Here is a 21,378-nt window from a genome sequence, read left to right as displayed (position 1 = left end):
ATTTATTTTGAGATCACACAGTGCTCTTCCAGAGTTTAGAAACACCTTAAACAAAGTAGTTTTGGACAAAATCAGAATGCATTGTTTGGCATAAAACCATTTAAGTACCTCGATATTATAATTGAAAGCCAGCAATGAGGATTTTCTATTCAATGACATCATAATGGTATTTTATACACATCACAGCAGCTGCCTGCGATGCCTGATTTCTGGATTAAACTCTGTATAGGTTTCTGAAGATTATCAGATCGACACATTTTCATAGCTAGCCGATCAATAGCTAATTTTAGTTTAGTACACAGCAAACCAAATAAAAACCGATTAGAGATGCTTAAGTAGATGCATTTTCTCTATAGTAGAATGTCTAAAGTGGACTATCAAAATAAAGTGTTACCCATTTTATATATATAATATTAAAGATTGGTTTATAGATTGTGTCGTCCTTTATCAAGTGAAATAGTTATGCTGATATTGCCTTCAAAGCAGCACACTGTGTATGGCTCGCTGGTTTCTGGCATGTCTCTGATTCTGTACCCGCTTGATTATTAAGGCCCATTCACATTAAGAACAATAACTCCAATGATAATTATATTTGCTACAACATCAATGCACAACAAAGTTCTGTATTCTAGAAGCATGTGCTGCAGTCAGGTAAAGTCTTATGTTTTTATTGTTTATCAGATGGAAGAAAATCATTCTGAAAGTGATATTTCGGCGTCATTATCATTAGTTGTGCTGTGGACTTCCCTAGTCTAAATTCTTTGGTGTGAACAGGCCTTTACTCAATCAGACTATCACCGTTTTGAACTGTCTGCAGTATTGCATAAGTAACCACAAGGTCTATGCAAAAGCATGTTTGTTATATCATGACTTTTAAAAAGAACTTCATCCATGGTTTATTTTTTGGTTTCAAAGAATGTATTCCCAGATGCACACTGAATGAAGATCATATATTTTTTCATGATAAATACACATTTACAAATAAAGTGGTTATGCAATAAATACATAATAAAAATCTGAGCATTATACTTCATGTGCAATTGCACTCATTTTGAAATGTACATGGGACAGGAAAAAAACATCTTCAAAGCCACTGGAAAAAGCAAGCACTCTCATTAAAATATTTATTTTCCCATTTTTTTCAGTCAACATAAATATATTCATATATATTTCTTTTCTTCCTCCAAAATAGCTCTTTGAACGTTCTTTTGTATAAATAAAAGTCTTCATTGGGGAGATGTAGCTCTCATCGGCACCCGCAGCCCTCCACCACCATGTCCTGGTAGTTTTTAAGAATGACTTTCTCGTACTCGTCCAGGTACAGCAGCGATATGGGACTGAGTTCCGTCGGGACGCAGCAAGCTCTGGGAATATTGGAATTGACCGAGTTCACCAGCGTCTGGACGATGGCGTGATTGGTGGAGTTCAGGTGGTCCGACAGCGGAAAGGGACATTCGCCGTGGCAGTAGAAAGCATGGTAGCCCGGCGGCGCCACGATCCACTCGTTCCAGCCCACATCGCTGAAGTCCACGTAGAGAGCGTGCCGCCTGCAGTTTGTGCGATGCTGCTTCCTGCGCTGCTTCGGCCTTTGCCGCCCCTGCTGCTTGTCTCGGTTCGAATGCAGGACGGCAGAGCCCTGACCGTCGTGGCTGTAGGTCACCAGCAGGGGTCTGGCCTGTGCCCACGAGTCCTCATCTGCGTGAAGGGAGCGACTGACTCTCACGTGCCTCCTCCGGTTCCTCTCGACCTCCGTCGATCCTTCCGACTCCTCGGGATGGAGCACCTCCACCAGGAGCCCATGGTTGTGCTGGGATTCGCGGGCCCAGCGAGCCACGGCTGAACCCATGTCGAAGCTCTCCCAGCGCGTGTGAGAGTCCTGCACAAGACGGGTGTCGAGAAGTCTGGTAAGAGGCTCTTTGGAAGGGGCCAGTGCTGGCTTGAACACCTCGTAAATGTTAATTCGGTGGAAACCACTCAAGTCACCGAGAACCTGGTCCCTGAAAATGCGCAGCTCTGCGGCCGTGATCAGCTCCTCGGCGGGAATGGAGGTAAGGTTGAAGAAAAACTGCTGCGTTGTTTTTCCTTTCAGGCTGGACAGTGCCTCGAAAGCCTCTGGAAGGGCAGAAGAAAGAGTACGTTAGGACCATGTCAACAAATTGGCCTACAACAAAAGAATACTGTTGGATTCTGAAGCACTTCAGGCTGAAACCTGACATTTTTGCTTTGACTCTAAATAGGATTTTCCACTCAGCATTTTCTTGTCTGGCCTGAGCGAGAGATTATACGGTAGAACCAGGTGTTAAAATGAAAGGCTAGCTGCGAGCGCGAGGCTGTTTGTGTGGTTGTAGAGTGACAACATTCTCTTGTTTCCAAGTCTTTATTGAATAAAGGTTGCAATCAGTGAAGGAACAGCTATTCCTACGACTCAATGCCCTAAAATAAAACACTCTCAGACCAAAGAGCTCGCTTAATCTCTTTTGAAAAGCGACGTTTTGGAAATTCCATTCCCAATAATCCAACATATCTGCTTCATAATCACAAAGAGCCTACAGAAGATAAGCACGCTTTATTTGATGTGGGAAAGCCCGGCTCTTTCTTTCCCTCGTTCTGTCGGTCTTTCTTCACCTTTTCCTTTTTCTCCTAGTCTTGAGGGGGAGTGACTGCGAACATGTCGGGGCTTGACGAAAGCAGTCAGCCACAGTTATGAGTGTATTGACATTCCTAATTTCTGTTTGTACGTTATGCCAAAACAGCAAATCATACAAGTCCTACATTTATGATGGGTACCTTGTAAACTGACTGTGTTTCTCGGCTGAGAATCTCGACGTCAAATCAAAGTTATTTCAGCAGCGCCTAATTGGATGGAACTTTAAAAACGATTGCATAACATTACATCGAAAACCTTTTGATGGATGTAATAAAAATCCAGTCAGGTCCTCAACCACAGAGTTCATCAAATTAAAACAATGAGAGAAGCCTGAGGCGTAGGAGGTGCTCAATTACTACAGAGGGCACGAGAAAAGCCTCATTTGGAGTAAACAAGTAAGACATTTAATACAAATGCTTAAATTGTTTGTTTCAACATGAGCACACAAAAAGCATCCTTGTTTGCAGTGTGTCAGCTCGACCACTGGATGTCATCCATCCGAATCTGTGCCATTTTACAGCCTGTAATGACTCTCGTATGGATCAATCCCCCTCTCTTTACCACAGTACAGCGAGTTAGCGTGAAAAGTGAAATGTTTCTAAATTGTGTGCTATAGTTTATGTTGACCTCTAAACAGACTTCACGAACAAGGCCAGTGGCTTTCACAGGCTCAACTCTTCCAGAGCAAGAGAGGGCATGTTTCATGACTGTTTAAATCAGATAACACGCCTAAAAGAGACTTAATTGACATGCCACCTGATCACACTCGGGTTGATTTCATTATAAAAAAAAAAAAAAAAAAACAGATTCTGTTTCTAGAGAATTCAAATCTGACCATTCAACAAGGCCACCCACAATCTCTCGACTGACTCAAGCAGTAAGGCTAGAATTACTCGGGCATGTGATAAAGAGTTGAGCAAAGCTAAACACACACGCACACAGTATCTGTACAAAAACGTGGTGCAGAAACAAGCCCCCCCATTGATGGCTCGAAAACATCAATGACGAAACTTGATGGAGAACAGCAAAACTACCATCCTGATTTCCTCACAGAGCCTGCTACTGTAATCTGTGGATTCTTGGAAAATAACTAGTGCATGAACTCCATACCTTGTCTAGAAAACTACTCTAAGTGCACTCAGACACTATCAATTATTTGCAGTAAAGTCACCGTTAGGATGCATTTTTGCTTCCTTAATAATAGTGAGAGCTGTTTGTGGAATGTCAATCGTTTCCAAATGGTTGCGTCCCACCATTCCATGGAATTTTAGAAAGTTCTGGGAATAAACAAACATTTAAACTGAAAATGTGAATTTTTAAATTTTCATTTCAAATAAACCTGGAACAGCATATTCACAATCAAAATCAGGCCTCACCTTCGTGATGAAAGCTTCGTATTGTATTTGCTCTGCTGGCCGCCCGTTCCACATGCTTTCCCATAGTGCTCCTCGGGCGCCGGATGTTCGGGTCGTCGTTTTCAGAGTGCATATAATACAAGTCCAGCATGTACTGAGGGACCACTGCCGATTTGCTCGGCGTGGGTCTTCGCTTCAGTCCGAACATGTTGAGCAGCCGTAGCTCGAACTCGTTGAGGAAGTTAATATCAGATCGCTCCGGCATGTGTCTCCCTGAATCACTGTATTTCCGTCGGTCGATCTTGGGAATGAGTCCAGCGGCACCTCCCAGCAACACCTGACCGAGCAACAGCACCGTGAGAGCACGGACCACGGCGACCATGATCAGTCAGTTCCTGCGAAGAGGAAATGTGAATTGACCATTCTTATTCTTCTTAGAGGGTTTTAAAAAACAGTTTTACACCATTATGCCTTTTTAGGTTCCAAAAATAACTTTTTATTCTTGTTTCTTTAGAAAACAATCTGCTTTAAAGAAGCCAGAAACCAATGCACTGATCTGAAGAACCAGTGATGAAAAATCTCAAGAAACTTGAACAGTAAAAAGTTAGTTTTACTGTTTTAAAGTTTTACATTATTTTTTAAATATACAGTACATTTCTTGTAGCTACAGCCCCCCTGGAGCAATCAGGTGTTAAGTGCTTGCTCAATGGCACAATGGGTCAGAGATCACCCCTAGATAGGTTCAAACCTCCAATCGCTCTTAGAAGCTAAAGATTTGTTTGGTTTTTATGGGATACCTGTTCCTTTAAGTCCTAAAACACTTGAATAGCAGCCCAGAGCTCCAGCCACTTATATGCATGGAAAAGATCCCTAGCCGCATTCAACCTGCGGCTGCCTCAAACCACAGACATATCTAGATCTTTTGGAGATGACTTTGAGGCGATGAACACACACGCACGCAAAAAGATTGAGAATAATATCCCTACCGCAGGCTATAATAAGAGATTGATCTACAGTGAAAGCACGAGACTCCAAAGAGGATGTCAGACAAATGGGATGAAACAGGAAAGAGTGAATCAAAAGAAATTGAAAGAAGGGAGACATGAAGACAGCAGACATGGAGTCTGCAATTAAAGGGAGATAAGAGAGCAGTGTCTGGGTGGGGGTCTGCCTTAAGATCATGAAAGGAAAGTCTTCAAAAGGACTGAATGTCTAGCAAAAGACGTTTCGCTGAGGGAGAGGCAGAGTTGTGAGGCTACAGGTGGTAGATCTTACGCAAAAACAACTCAAGCAACAAAGACGACAAAGAGATCTGATGATAAGGAAGCAGAGAAGTGTTTTCTTTTCATTTGCGCATATCTTCTGACCTTACAGACTACATGTATGCACCTCTATGAGGTGATACGCAATGCACCGATGTATAGAAATGTCAACGCTGGCTTTCAAAAACACTCGCACTTTTTGCAAAACTTAATATTAAAGAAATAAGTTGTAGCGTTACCGAAGGAGGAAGCGCTGTGGCCGGTCTGCGTTCCCGTCGTCTCTTAAATTCCTCATGAATTCGTGTTTTAATCCACAAGCGATTTTTTTTTTCTTTTTATCCCAGGACAGAGAGTGGCCGCAACTCAGGTCGCCTCTTCTTGTTCATACTTGAGCAACACTTCAAACTAGACTGTACTAAACTCTAATGAAGTGCGCAAACGCTTAGGTCAAAGAAAGCAGCAATTCCAAGAGTGACAGCTCGAGTTCGCAAAGTCCTGGATCTGTCATTTTTCGCCTAAAAGTTTCTGATCAGCAACAGTTTTGGGAGACTCATCTCTGCGTGCATCACGCGTCGCGTCTGTGCCATTGATTGGAGCGCTTCGCTCCGCGAGCGCGAGTCTTTTTGTTGTCTGGTGATGTCACAATGACTGTCATCATTCAGGTCCATTGAAACGCGCAGCGTGCTCTCCATTCAAAGGTTTGAACATGCCCACAGTTGCGTGTTGATTGATTGAATTTGTCCTTTACGCATTCTACACTGTAAACATGTTGGTAATTTCAACGGGAAATGAATGTAAATATGGCTCAGTTAAAATGTGTAAACATAAAGTTACCCTACTACGGTAAAAAGTAATATTACATTTTGAAATGGGGATTTTCAAATTTGCCAAATGCTTCCAAATATGATGGTCACGTAACTATAAATAGCATACTGTCACGTATCCATTTATAATGTACACTTTTTGGAAACAGGAAAGTGATGTAGAAAATGTTTTATATTTTGTCATTGCAATAGCCTATACTGGCTGTAAAATATTTATTTTCTTTCAAATTGACAATGAATATTCTTTTATATGTATAAACCTGAAGAAAAATATATATTCTTTAACAGGCTAGTTATTTCTTACTTCACTTCTCAACACAACAGCTTTACAGAAAATATTGCCTGAGGAGAGAAAAATACAAGATAGCACCCCTTTACGGCCCTGTGGGAGTCCCCGGACCCCAGATTTAAAACCCCTGTGTTATAAAAAAAGAGTGTAAAAGTATACATTGATATTGATATGATGCCAAAACACGATGATTCCCAATGATGTAATAAAAACACATGTATATTTGCATGTATAAAAAGCCATTAATAATGTGCAAAAAAAAAATATAGTAAATGTGATGTAAAAAATAAATAAACCACAATAATTTATTCAAATATTGTCTGGAAAATATTATTTTTCTTTCAGTGTTTTGATAAATATATTTACTCAATATTAAAGTACAGTTAGATCTAAACATTTTGAATGAAATTTTATTTTAAATATATTTATTTCTATATGACTCCTCTATATATTTCTGTCACACTATTGAATTTATTTATTTATTTATTTAAAGCAGCTTTATAGAAAATATTACCTAAGGCAACAGAAAAATACAAGCTAGCACCCCTTTATGGCCCCTTGGCCCCCAGTTTTAATCCCCCTGGGTTAATAGAAATATGTTAATAGAAAATATGTGTGACTGTACTGTAAAATAATGTAAAAATATACATTATATTTTACCACATTATTTTATTTTTAATATATATATTATGCTATATAAATTATATATAGGCTACATCTATCCAAAACAAAACTTGCATCACAAATAGTTCACACCATCGAGGTGTGAATCACAGTTAGATCCCAAGCAGACAAGGCTCTGGTGAAAGGTTTTCACTATTTAAATAACAATGGACCGGTGAGATGTCTATTACGCAACAGTGTGTTTGTTTTGCATAAATAAGTTCTACTTTTTCTCTTGAATCCACAGGTAACATATTATAATAAGGCTAATGCCTTTTGAAGCATGACATGATATTAACCCATACTGAGAAGATGATACCTTTGGCCATTCGCGAGGAAGCTAAACATTGCAAAAAAAAAAAAATTCTTACTTAGATTTTTTTGTCTTTTTTCCAGCCAAAATATAAAAAAATTCTTAAATCAAGAAGGATTTTTTAATCTGCAAAGTAAAAGAAAATAATCTGCCAATGGGGTAAGAAAAATAATCTTGTTTTCTGTTTGACGTAAGATTATTTTTCATACCCCATTGGCAGATTATTTTGCTTGTTTTTACTTGTCTAGAAAATCCTTCTTGATTTAAGAATTTTTTGATATTTTGGCTGGAAACAAGACAAAAAATCTAAATAAGAAAGGCATTTTTTGCAGTGAATCCCTGGTTATCATTGATCAATATGTGTTAATGGCTGGTTTAAATCTTGTTTTACAACTGGATTATGCTCATTAGCAAAAATTAGCAAATCCAGTGCCCTTTGCTCTCTCAGACCAGGAGGTTTAAAAGTGACCTCCTCTCCTGAATCCAGATTCAGAACAAGTAAACAGCGAGAGAAGCAGACTTTAAAATCATTTTAATAAAATAGATGTTTTTAATCTATTTTATTTATGCAATGTTTATGGGCTATAAAATATTGTTTTGTGCTCCTCAGAGGCAAACAGGCCGGGGATAAACGTGCTGTGGATGTCAAATGTCACGGACATCAGACTGAAACCATTACTATTAGACAAATCCTTGGACGCCTGATTAGTCAACAGCACGTATGTAGAAGGAATCCGCATATGAAAACCCCTCACTGGTTACAAGTATTCATTTCAATTATGTGTTGATGGCAAGTTTGTTTTGACAAAAGCAGCTGGGCAATTGAGCTGGGAGAGACAGCAGTAGATTAAACCCCATTGAGATCAAAAGATATCTTTGTGTGCTTCCAAGACAATAACATCTTATGAGGGATAATCCCTGGATCATCCACTTAGCAATTAAAATACACTGATGCATTCCATTCCTCAGGTGATACTGGTCTCTACCAGTCCCGGCCAGTAAAAGTGAGCTGGGTGCACAAATCAGATGATCACTTAAACGATTACAGATAGCTTTCGGGAGTGCTAGTTCAATAAGGAATACGTAGCCTGTTAAAGATGCAATAACAATTTTTTACGTGCTTTTATTCTCATTTGCCACTCCCCTAACGTTCACCTTGTTGCCTAAACAGTAGGTCATGAACATAGTGCTCTAAGCTCTCCATTGGCCAAAGGTGCTTTAGATTCAGGGATAACACTTCACAATGCATGTTAAATAGCCTTAATTACTCAAAACAAGAGGACCGCAGAGAGTGAAAAGAATGTTTATCTTTGCCTTATTGTCTACCGGTGTGGGCTGAAACCAGGTGAGGAGATTGTGTCCACAAGGTCTGCTGGTGTGGAGGGAGGTGTTTTTGTGCTTCAATTTTGCCCCAATGCCCCATTAAAAAACCTAAAGTCATCATCTAATGAATTGATGGCTGATCTAATTATTCTCTGATTGGATGAAATGTTATCTTTTAAATTCCATCTCATTATTTGCTCAAAGTTATCTGTTTGGTTCCCCAAATGGCTGCAGCCTGTGGGTAAAAATTCCGCTCTGATGCTCGCTTTACTGGGAATAACGTCACTCATTTAAATGGCAAATGAAGAATTGACCTGTATGAAATATTGTGCTTATGCTTTCAGGGGCTTTGCAGAATCTTTGATCCATGGCTGGGAAGAGCAGCGACCTCTGACTTTTTCCTGCATCAAACTTTAAAGATCATTTCTATGTTTGGAGCTGCATGCTAGAAGTTGTTGCATTTGTCTGCTAAGTCAAATATGAAGTTTATTGATACTGAAGCAAACCTGAACATTTTTTGATTAATGGGAGACTGGCAGGCAATGTTTGGATTTTTGTTTTATTGTATTTGTTTCTGAAACAATGCTTATTATGGCTGCATTTACTTGTTTACAAATACAGTTTTTATTGTGAAATATTATTAGAATTTTAAATGACTGTTTTCTATTGTAATATACTGTATTTTAAAATTTAATTTACTCCAGTCTTCAGTGTCACGTGATCCTTCAGAAATCATTTTAATATGCTGATTTGCTTCACAAGAAGCATTCATTGTCATTATCAATGTCAAAAACAGCTGTGCTGTTTCATATTTTTGGAAAAACATTTGTGGAAATATTTTTTTGATTAAGTAAATGCAACCTTGGTGAGCATAAGAGACACAGACATAAAAATCTGGCCACCAGTGTACGAATATAAATATATTTAATTGAACAGATGTATTTAATTGATTGATTGTTACTTTTTAAGCCACTAGGGATCACCAAATGGAATTTTAATTTTTTTTTTTTTTCCAAATAGCTTTCCTTAACACCCTTTGTCTTCCATTGGTCGGAAAACGGATAGCCCTGCCCCAAACTCACACAACTGGTTAAGCCAGTGCCTGGCTGCGTAAAACAAAGCAATATTTTGAAAGTGCCAAAAAGCCACAGTTTTTGAAGTAATCAGACTATAAACATTATATTTGTCTGCTTAAGCTAGAAGTATTTTAACATAGAAATACACATATCAACTCTCCAGTGGGTTTATTTAGCAATAAATACACTGGGGAAAAAAAACTGATGTAGTATTTACTTTGAAGCAATTTCTCTCAGAAATTATTTGGGAATTTCACAAATAATTACAAACAAAATGGCAAGTTGAATCAAAAAAGACATTTTGAATGGGGAACATTCAGCTCTTTTTATTTACTTCCTGTTGGTCACATTCTGACCTTAAATAAATCCCACAAATCCTCTTGACTCCATCCGAAACCTCCGTGAGTGTAGAACATGGGGTTTTGTCAGTCATCTGTCTGCATGGATGAATCAAGCAGCATGTTATTGAGCGCTCCGGCTAACCGATGAAGAGCAGCCATCATTAAGGAGCATCAAAGTGCCAGATCGTCTCTCCTCTGTCCTCCATCGGAGCTGAGTGGAGCTTCTGTCATCACCTGCATTCCATGGGTCTGTCTGGGAAAAGGCATGGAGATGACTCTGCAGATTGAGCCCCTTACATTGTGCTAACAGTTGTTTGGCAGAATGCTACACTACACATTCCACTGGTCATCGGACGAGCTTGTCTTTGGTTCCCTTAAAATCTGACCTGGACCACCACCATGAGTTTTAATGATGGTTAGGACATCACTGGTCATTTCAAGCAAACACGACAATGTGCCATTGTTGTTTTCATCCTGTATCCCTTCAAACTTAAAGTCAAAGTCTTTTTGTGAATGATTCATACATGCATGAAAATAGTGAATGAAAATAAATGTTTGCATCACCTATATCAAAAATACAGTAAATACTGTACTACTGTGAAATATGTGACCCTGGACCCTGAATGGACCCGATGTATACATATTCTGAAAGCTGAAGAAATAAGCTTTCCATTGATGTATGGTTTGTTAGGATCGGACAATATTTGGCTGAGATACAACTATTTGAAAATCTGCAATATGAGTGTGCAAAAAAAAATCAAAATATTGAGAAAATCACCTTTAAAGTTGTCCAAATGAAGTTAGCAATGCATATTACTAATCAAATATATCAAATATTTAAGTTTTGATATATTTGCAGTAAGAAATTTACAAAATATCTTCATGGAACATGAAAAATTAATAATTTTGACCCATACAATGTATTGTTGACTATTGCTACAAATATACCTGTGCTATTTATGACTGGTTTTGTGCTCCAGGGTCACATATTACAACAATTTAAAATAACTATTTTCTAATTGAATATATTTTAAAATGTCATTTATTCCTGTGATGGAATATATATATATATATATATAGAGAGAGAGAGAGAGAGATACACACACACACACACACACACAAACCAATGACTGTTTCATAATATTGTTCTAGGATACAAATATATATACTTTGCTTTTCAGGCTGAAGTTTTAGATACACTGTACTTTTCAGAGTTATATTGATGGATTTATTGGACTATATAGTGCTATAATTAGCACTGGAAATCCTTCTAGGACAAGACAGCAATTATAGAAATATTAAAATGGATAGTAACGGTCTGTCTAAGAACAAAAGACAGACAGTAGTAAAGTTCAAGCAAATTATTAAACAAGTGCAGGTTTGATAGGCTTTCATCACAGTTTTACTCGCTTCCAAGAAAATGTATAATCTCTAAACATTTCATAGAGAAGGCAATTTCATAATGTTGGAGTAAAAGGAGTTTTGTTCTCTTTGAAAGTTTTAAAGGAATAGTAATGAAATTTTGTCTAACCTAAGTGTTATTTATTTTCAGGAGCAATAAACTAGAATTTTTTGACAAATCTTTATGCAGCCATTTCCATGCGTCACTTCATAGTGACCACATTTGTCAAGGCCAAAAAAGCACCATAAAAGTAATAAAAGTGGTCCATATGACATGATTCATCTCAAGTCTTTTGAAGTCATGTGGTAGTTTTGTGTGAGCAGTAGACCATAAGTTAAGTAATTTTTAATTAAAAGCTTCCTTCCTGTCGTTGCTTTCAAATATAGCGCCTATATGATTCAGGTTGGACATTGATACATTTGGTCATCTGTGTTTCGTAACCAAACATCCCTATAGAAACCCGTTTCCACCAATAAAAAAAAAGGTCATTGTGACTTTTTAATCTTGCATTTTTTTTTTTTTTCAGAATTGTGTGATATAAACTTGCAATTCCAAGTTATAGTCAAAATTGCAAAAAACAAACTAGCAATTTTAAGTTATAAACTCAGAATTTCGAGATATACGGTTGATTTTTTTTCTTGCAATTCTGACTTCTTTTCTCAGAATTGTGAGATATAAACTTGCAATAGCAAGATAAATTTGAAGGATAAAATGACTATTTTCTTACAATTGCAAGTTTAAATCTCACAATTCTGACTTTAACTCACAATTGCATGCACTGTAAAAAAAAAAGTTGACCTAACTCAAAAAATAAGGCAGCCTATCACAATCAACTTTTTAAGTTAACTCAACTAGCAACGAACAACTTACAAATTTGAGTTCCTCTAATGAATAAAAGTCAGTCTACTGAGTCTCAAAAGATCTGTTAGAGCAACTAAAGATGTTTTAGCATTTAGCAATGCTAATCTTTTTTTAACAATCCTCTTTCTTTTAGATTTATGTTTATTTTCAAAGCCTTCTACATAATATGGGTAGTATTTGCCTCTTAAAACTAAAGGCAAACATTTATGCTAATAGACAAATGTATTAAACAAGTTGCAATGAGATGCACATATACAGTACCTCAGCATTCTCAAATATGGTGAGGATCAACAAATTTTAAATCAGTAAAAATATGAATTCTGATCCACATGGCAGCTAACTGACAGTGACAACAGCAGCAGCAACATACATTAAGCCAGTAAAATTTAAAACAATGATAACATTTTAATAATAATTAACATAAACTGTTTTCAAGCTGCAATGCATGCACTGTAAAAAAAAAAAAGTTGAGCCAACTTAAAATTTTAAGGCAACCAGCTTCAGCAGATTTTTGAGTATTTTTGTTCAGTTCGCACAAAAAAATTTAACTGACTTCTACTCCAAATTCTTTGTTCAGGCTACTTTTTTACATTGCTTAGTAGAACTTTTCGAAAGTTGGATTTTGTACAGTGTGTTATAAAATTCTGAGCAAAAATCAGAACTGCGAGTTTAGCTTACATCACGCAATTCCAAGAAATACATTTGCAATTACCTTGTTTTATTTTTTTATTCAGTGGCGGAAACAGGCTTCCATACATTGTTGATGTCAAACCTGACAAGTGAATAGCGTCAGTTTGTCTATAATATGAATTCAGAAGACATGCAATATAGCGCACAAGTTGTATGGAGTTTTTATGGCAGTATTTTTTATGGTTATATTTTACAGGTTTATCAACATGGTCATATTGAACTGTAATTGAAAGCAAAGAACTGTGGGGTTGAAACAACATGGCAGAGAGTAAATAATGATATTTAACGTATAAATGAATATAAATAAATATTCCAAGATCTTTAGCGACTGTCTACTGCCTAAACTTGAGTAGATCTGAAGAGATGAGATGAGAGATGTAACACACTCGGGGTTCAGAGAGAGACTGGTAAATACAGGGATCTGCCCTTTGAATCAAACTGGTCTCGTAAAGACACCACATGTCACTGAATTATACGTTCGCATGATTAGAAGCTTGGGCTGCATAAACATCCCGTGTCAAGATTTACATTTCTCCGCTTAAGCACATGCAGCTGTTTATAGACTCCTCCGCAGACATAAGAAGCTCCGGCTATACATAGCAGCAGAACCCTTTAAAAACCCCCATCCAGAGGGGGCTCATTTAGATTAATGGATGCAGTGTCAAATTAAATGTCAATTACGGAAAGCACGGCTACCGATCGGCCAAGCTATGTCATAGTGGCAGTTGAAAGCAAACGCGACTGAGTCTGCGCAGTAGCAGACGTGGCTGGTGCGCTTCCACAACGTTTCTCAGGAAAGGCCAAGTTTTCTGTTTTTCCCCCCACAAATATAATTTTCTGCTTACGGTTAGACGTGACCTCGAAATGGGCAGCCTACTTCGTACCTATTCCACATATATCATCTGACAAGTAGAGAAAACAAGACATTAATCTTTCCTCTCGACTTTGACAAAGTCTTCAACAGACACTGACTGACACCACGTCTGCACAGAGGCATATTTGGAGGCATCTGATGGTGGGTTGTGTCTCCTGGCCTGCAGGTTTACACATGAGAGGCAACCTTAAGTGCACATACCAAAGATAGACAAACCTAAACACTGCATTTGGGTACACGTCAAACAAAATGGGGAGAGTACATGCGAGAGGCTTGTGTTATTTCATGGAAAGATACACAATTTACATCGAATCTTTACAAGTAGGTCCCATACCTCAGATGGACTTGTTAAAGGCATGATTGTCAAGTATTTCCGAGTTCAGAAGGCTTCGTTTTGTCCAAATCTATTTCTGCCCTTCCGCTAACCCCTGATGGTAGAAAAACATGTCAACGCTTTTAGACTAAAGGGCTTAAACCCAAAAATCAAGTGAGTGGCACTCTAAGCTGAGATCTTAAAGGGATAGTTCACACAAAAATATACTTCTGTCATTATTTACTCACCCCTTTTGTTTGTTTCTTTCTTTCTTTCTTTCTTTCTTCAGGATGCCCAAGTTGCTCTTTTCAAACCAAGTGAATGGTGACTACAGTTTTCAAGCACTTTTCAAGGCAAGTTTTGCAGTAAATAATACGCAAATAGCATGCAAGTATGAAAACTGTTTCTGAGGTAATTGCGGCTTTTTATTTCAAATTTAGACATTTTTTGCACAATTCTGAGTTTATATCTCACAATTTGGGCTTCTTTTCAGGCAATTCTCACTTTCTGACAACTCCAAGTTTATATTTCGCAATACTGAGGTAATATCTCGCTTTTCTGAGCATATCTTACAATTCGGACTTTTTATGAATTCTGTTTACATTCCACAATTATGTTTTTTGCTTCCGCCATGAAAAAGGTTAATTGTGGCAATCTCACAATTTTGACTTTTTATTGCAATTGCAAATTTCTGTCTCACAATTCAAACTTTTCTTTTCAGATTGTGAGTTTGTCTCATAAATTTTGCATTTATAATTCAATTCTGCACTAATGCAATTCTAAGTTTATATCTTGCAATCGAGAAAAAAATTTAATTGTTAGATATAACTTCTCACAACTTTTTTTTTAAATCTCGTGGCAGTGACAAGCTTCTGTGTATTAGTCATATTGAGTCAAGTCAGTTCTATTAGCTCTTTACACAATGTACATTGTTTCAGAGTAGCTTTTCCAAATATACTGCCATACTAACCCACAAGGTAATTATTTAGCAATTCCAATTACAGTTTCATATTCAAAATGATACCTTATGTCATTCTGTCATTAAATATTTTTATGATGCTTTTTTGTCTATTGTAGAGCTTGACAGTCCCTAATAATCATCCGCTTTCATTTTGTGGAAGAAAACAGACTAGACACACTTCTTCTTTGGGGTCAAACGGGTTTTTTTAACTAAATTTCTGCATAAGCTATCCCTTTAAAACTAGTGTCTCTGTACCGTTAGAGCATGCCAAGTATTTGTAGAAAGGTTAAAAAACAGAGGGCCCAGTAAGGTGCAGACGGCAGACGTATTTCTTTCGTAAAATCAGCAACAACTTCTTTATTTATCTTTCTAAAACACGGCCGGAGACATGTGCGATATAATGACTGAGCGTTCACTGAATCTCCGATGAATCTGTCACTTTGAGCTCTGTGCAGTATGGAGAGGAGTTGGAAGTGCTCAGAAGGGAGGTAAAGAGCAGACACGTCTTGGCATCCACACAGCAACATTAAAAGTGTGTGGTTTCACAATAATAATAATCTTGAGAGCAGCTGTGTAAACATTTAACTGAGCACGCCTCTTGTGGCACGGTACGGGATCCTCATGTTCAACTGTGTATTTTGCTAGATGCGATTGTGCTCTTATCAACACTTATCTAAATGCCTGCGCTTGTCTTTTCTGCATCGTAGCTGATATTGACATAACCCTAGACTGTGATGTTTTCATAGCGACCGGCTGTAGGAATTTAACAGTTTCATATAATCTGCCTTATGAAAAAGTGTCCATACTTTCAATAGCTGCATCCGCAGTAAAGTATGGGACTTGAGTGATAGGTCTTGAAAACTTTGGCTTTTAATAATAGACTAAAAGAACTATAGACTATTAATAGTTCACCCCCAAAAAAAGCTTTTTTCATGGAAAAGAAAGTCCAGCACTTTTCACAGAAAAAGACAGAAGTAAATGAAGACAGAATTCACATTAAGTAAGCAAGAATCAGTATGCAGCAAGTTTCCAGCCCTCTCGGGTCATGTGACTTAATTGCCTGTTTGCTCTATTTATCTCTGTGAAAAACTGCTCTGGGTTCACAAAGTGTAGAGAATAATCAGCTGGATCAAACACTGCCTTAAATTACAGCAGAGAATCAAATAGCGGCTGATGTCTATTCATCCGCATGGGTAAACATTATGCCTGTAATTCGCCTTTTCTCGTTCCTTAACTCTCTCACTCTCATCACACACTCCATTACCGTGATGTGCCACTAACATTGTCGTAAACAGACCCCAGATGCCCAAGAACACACCTCTTTGATCCGGGTTCGAAGACCTCCCTGAATCTCCTGGTACCCCTTTCACCTGATGTTCAGAGACCACCTTACAGAGGAAACAGGAAGAGGCTATGTTCAGTAAGTAACTTGCTTTGTACTGAATTCTGAGTACAATAATATGTACGCTATTAAAATATAGTTAGTGAAACAGTAGGCATGGTGCAACATTTCAGTTGCATACTACGTTGTTGTCACCAGTGACCATGTCACTTTGAAATAAATATAATTTTGCATTATTAATAAAATTTTAATGTCTAAAAATGCAGTCCAGTCAGAAACTACGTCAAAATAGTCATTTAAATACTCAAATAATACTAAACTAATTAATTAATTTTCAAATGACAAGTCCACCTACTAATATTCATTACACTGGACTTAGAAAGTCCATTTGAGTGCATTGCAATGTGTAATATAGTGTGCTTTAGTGTACACTTCATATTTTGGCAAAGGTAGGTGGTCATCTAAGTATTGAAGTATAGCCACACACACCTGCTCATCTCTGTGGAAATGTTTCAAAGTGTGCCCTGAAAATATAGCAATAAAAACCTTCATTGCCTTTTATTTACAGCTTAATGTTTGTGGATAGCATTTGTGGTCGATTACAATATAAGAAAATAATTGTCAATGTCCCTCAGTGAACTTGTCCTGTATTTACAGTAATACACTTAGTATGTATAGTAAGAATAGCCTACATAAGTACAAAAATATGTTTAATTAATTCAAATAATTGTAGTTTTGAGAGAAGAAAACGTTTTTAGTTGGATAAATGTCTAGTTATGTATTTTCCCTATGTAAATAAACACTCTGTTGTGAATAAATACTAGTATACTGCTTACTGCAAACTATGGAACGTGTTTAGATATCTAGAGATTCAGATATTGATGCTCACCCTATTTTTTAAAGTGACACATAACATTTATGACAATTTGTATTGTATATGGATTGGATGTATATTGCGTACTATGAGCGCTAGTATCCAAACGTAGTCAGTGCTTTTTGGATTGCTACATCATATCCCTTCCTTGTATCCAAGTGTAAGTAACCAGGTTTATTGTTTTTCGCTGATCATGACATGGGTTGAAAAGATTGTTTAAAACTCTGGACAGACAAGGTTGGGAAGTGATTCTGTTACACTGGTCTCAAGCCAACACATGTCATGGTTATACTTTAAAAACATTGTGATAGTCACATACTGGAAATGTTTATTCACAGGGCTGCCCTCTGCCTGCTGTTTTACTGTTTTTGTCTGAGGTAATTGTCAGAATGCCTTGAATGATGCCCATAGACATTAAGTTGTAAATAACCTACAATATTCCTTAAAAGATAAAACTAGAGGAACATTTTATTTATTTTATATCAAAAGTTTGGGTTCTGTAAGATTAAAAAAAAAAAAAAAAAAAGTTTTTTTTTTTTAAAGACGTCTCTAATGCTCACCAAAGCTGCATTTATTTGATCAAAAATACAGTAAAAACAGTAATATTGTGAAATATTATTGCAATTTCAAATAACTGTTTTCTATTTGAATATATTTTAAAATATATTTTATTCCTGTGATGCAAAGTTGAATTTTCAGCATCATTACTCCAGTCTTCAGTGTCACATGATCCTTAAGAAATCAATGTTCATTATCAATATTGAAAACAGTTGTGCTGCTTAATAGTTTTATGGAAATGTGATACTTTTTTAATTCTTTGATGAATAGAAAGTTTTTTTTTAAATAGCATTATGAAAGTCTTTACTGGCACTTTTTCTCAGTTAAAGGAACACTCCACTTTTTTTGGAAATAGGCTCATTTTACAACTCCCCTAGAGATAAACAGTTGAGTTTTACCGTTTTTGAATCAATTCAGCTGATCTCCGGATCTGGTGGTAGCACTTTTACCTTAGCTTAGCATAGATCATTGAATTGGATTAGACCATTAGCATCTTGCTCAAAAATGACTAAAGAGTTTCGATAATTTTCCTGTTTAAAGCTTGAGTTTTCTGTAGTTACATCGTGCACTAAGACCGACGGAAAATGAAAAGTTGCGATTTTCTAGGCTGATATGGCTAGGAACTATACTCTCGTTCCGGCGTAATAATCAAGGAACTTTGCTGCCGTACCGTGAGTGCAGCAGGCGCAGTGATATGACGCAGCGCCTGAAAGGAGTCCCCAGGTATATCATAACTAGTTACCTAGCTGGGGACTACTTTCAGGCGCTGGGTAATATCACTGAGCCTGCTGCACCCATTTTCATTTTCTGTCGGTCTTAGTGCATGTTGTAACTACAGAAGAGTCAAGTTTTAAATAGGAAAATTATTGAAACTCTTTAGTAATTTTTGATGGCAAAATGCTAATGGTCTAATCCGATTCAATGATCTATGCTAAGCTAAGCTAAAAGTGCTACCGCCAGACACGGAGTGAATGGATTCAAAAACGGTAAAACTCAACTGTTTATCTCTAGGGGAGTTATAAAATTAGCCTATTTCCAAAAAAGTGGAGTGTTCTTTTAAGTTTCAGATACTTTGGTATTTGAAGAATTTGTTGAGAAACGTTTGAGTTCATCTTGAGTTTGTAAAATTGTTCAGTCCAATTTTGTAACTCTAGATGAGAACATTCTGCTCTTTCTAATTTAAACAAAAATCCTGTCTAGGAGAAGCAACTGAATTCAGTAAATGCATAACTTTCAAAGATGAAGTGCATAATCTGCGCCTCATTTGTCTGCATTGTGCCAACACTATTAATCAAACAGAAATTCCATGAAGCATTACAGAGCGAACTCTAGCAGGACTTCATTCATGAAAATCTAAGTCTGGCTCAAAGTCGGTGTTCGCAACCTTAATTCAATATTCTGCATTGCAGGACTGCCTGTAGATCAGCTAACGTGGATGTGAGCCATGCAGTGTTTTCTGAAGACAGAAGAGAAACTCAATGAGAGGAGACAGAAGCCCTATTTAAAAGTAAATAAGACGGGTAATTAATTCTCAGGTCGCAGTTATCTCATATAAAGGCCGTAATTCATCTTTGATTCATTTGGCCCCTGTTCCCGTCGCTGAGAATGAAGGCCCTCTCGCTTGGTTTGTGTATGGATCATTGAGAAAGACTGGGCCCCCTTGTCATTATGTCAAATTCTACCTAAGAAAGAAACATTCTATTTTCCTAACCTGGTTAAGTAATCATATTACCTCAGGCTCCATAAAGTGGAACAAACAGTAGCATAGAAGTTCAGCTCCTTTTTTACGTGCCTTGAGTGACAGATTGGCTTTCATCAAAGGGGCCAGAATCAAACTTATGGAGTCATTTCGCTTTGCTAAAAATACTAAATTGATCCTCACATGCGGAACATCTGGTGAAAAGCAATTTCCACCCAAGTGTTTTAGTATTTCCTCATAATTAATTTCACATGTACATGACAAGAGCTACTGGCCTCCCAGAACAGGCTCACAAAAGCCAGCTTTGTTCTGCTCTGTCAAAAAGTATGCTGTGGTTCCTCTTTAAAACGCGCTTGTACTTTTGACGCTCGAATTGATGATGAAAGGTCCGCTCTGGAGAAGCAAGTCATATCTTTTGCTCCAGAAGCTCCAGAAAGCATGCTGTGTTGGCCACCACTCGTGATTTACACCTGGTATTCAGATGTGGTTTTGTTGATCTGATCACAAGTGCACAATGCTAAATACAGTAGAAAACGGGATCATAAAAATTGAGCTTGTCCACTTCCAAGGTAGTCGAAAACGCATTCAACAGGATTGCTTTCATAGTGTAGACTCGTGATCAAATGTGTTTGAACAGCCACCAAATATCACCACCTCTCTGCCTGCTGACCTAATTCTTAAACATTAAACTTGGCTGTCTAAAATTGTAAGTTTGGTTTGAAGGTGAAAAAAAAATGCACAAGCTTATTTAAAATTATTAGATCGAAAGATCAGAGAAAGCCCATCATGCATAAACCTGCCCATATATCCTTACCTTAAAGAAATCAGGAAAGTGGTGCAATATTGACAAAAAAAGAGCAAGTAAAACACCAGGTGTAAACGGGAATGTGTCTCCATCATCTATGTAACGTGGTGAACAAGACGTGAGGATCCATGTGCAAGCTTTTATTAATAAACAGTCAATAAACAGGCAGCGTCAAACAGGTATGGTACGGGCAAGACAAGAGTAATCCTAGGGCAAGCGTGGGTCAACGATCGGCAAACAATATCCAATAGGGCAAGGCAGAGACATAATCCAGGTACACGAGCAGTAGTCCAAGAGAGGTACAAACAGAGTCCAAAGGGCAGGGCAAAGGGTTAATCCAGGAAACACAGGCAGAAAACAGGAAACGAGACTATAAACAAAACAAACTAAACTTAGACTTACAAAACAGAGAATGGCTCGGTAGGGCAGCTAACACTAGGAGAGTGTTATACGCAGGACCAGACTCAGAGCTAGACATACACACAGAATGGCTCGGTAAGGTAGGGATGGCAGACGTGAAACTGACGTTTCGACACAGTGTCGAGATCCCGAAGCGCAGATGTTTCGAAACACTACTCCGAAGCGTGATTCGAAACACCCATGTCACATGACTAAGGCGATTCGAAGCATCGGGCCATGTCACAAGTGTTTCGAGACATGGCATACCTGCCGATTCTGCATTTGATTGACAAGGTCAGGAACAAATCACACAATTGCACATCTGGCTCAACCTAACTCCCACAAAGTATAAAAGTGGAGTTAACGCATCTTCACTTTGTGGGTTTTTGTGAGAGGATTTTTTCAAAGGCTGGAGAAATTCTATGTAAAAAAAGAAGTAGGCTAAGTCCATCAACAGCAGAACAATTAATATTTTTAAATAAAAATCTTTATATGTAAAAAAAAAAA

General features: G+C 37.6%; 1 protein-coding gene across 1 annotated transcript; it reads right to left on the bottom strand.

Moving 5' to 3' along the window:
- Positions 1–875: 875 nt before the first annotated feature.
- On the bottom strand, positions 876–5,863 carry LOC306843633 (bone morphogenetic protein 2-like). The gene is made up of 3 exons (XM_079375216.1): positions 5,504–5,863; positions 4,024–4,397; positions 876–2,112 (listed from the first exon to the last, which is right to left on the bottom strand). Exons 2-3 carry the CDS (start codon positions 4,382–4,384, stop codon positions 1,247–1,249), a joined length of 1,227 nt encoding a protein of 408 aa, XP_079231342.1. The 5' UTR covers positions 4,385–4,397; positions 5,504–5,863; the 3' UTR covers positions 876–1,246.
- Positions 5,864–21,378: the final 15,515 nt, after the last annotated feature.

Source organism: Barbus barbus, assembly GCF_936440315.1.
Source record: "Barbus barbus genome assembly, chromosome: 24".
NCBI classification, from domain to species: domain Eukaryota; kingdom Metazoa; phylum Chordata; class Actinopteri; order Cypriniformes; family Cyprinidae; genus Barbus; species Barbus barbus.
Note: the sequence above shows the minus strand (reverse complement) of the source record. Positions and strands in the feature narration are given on the sequence as shown.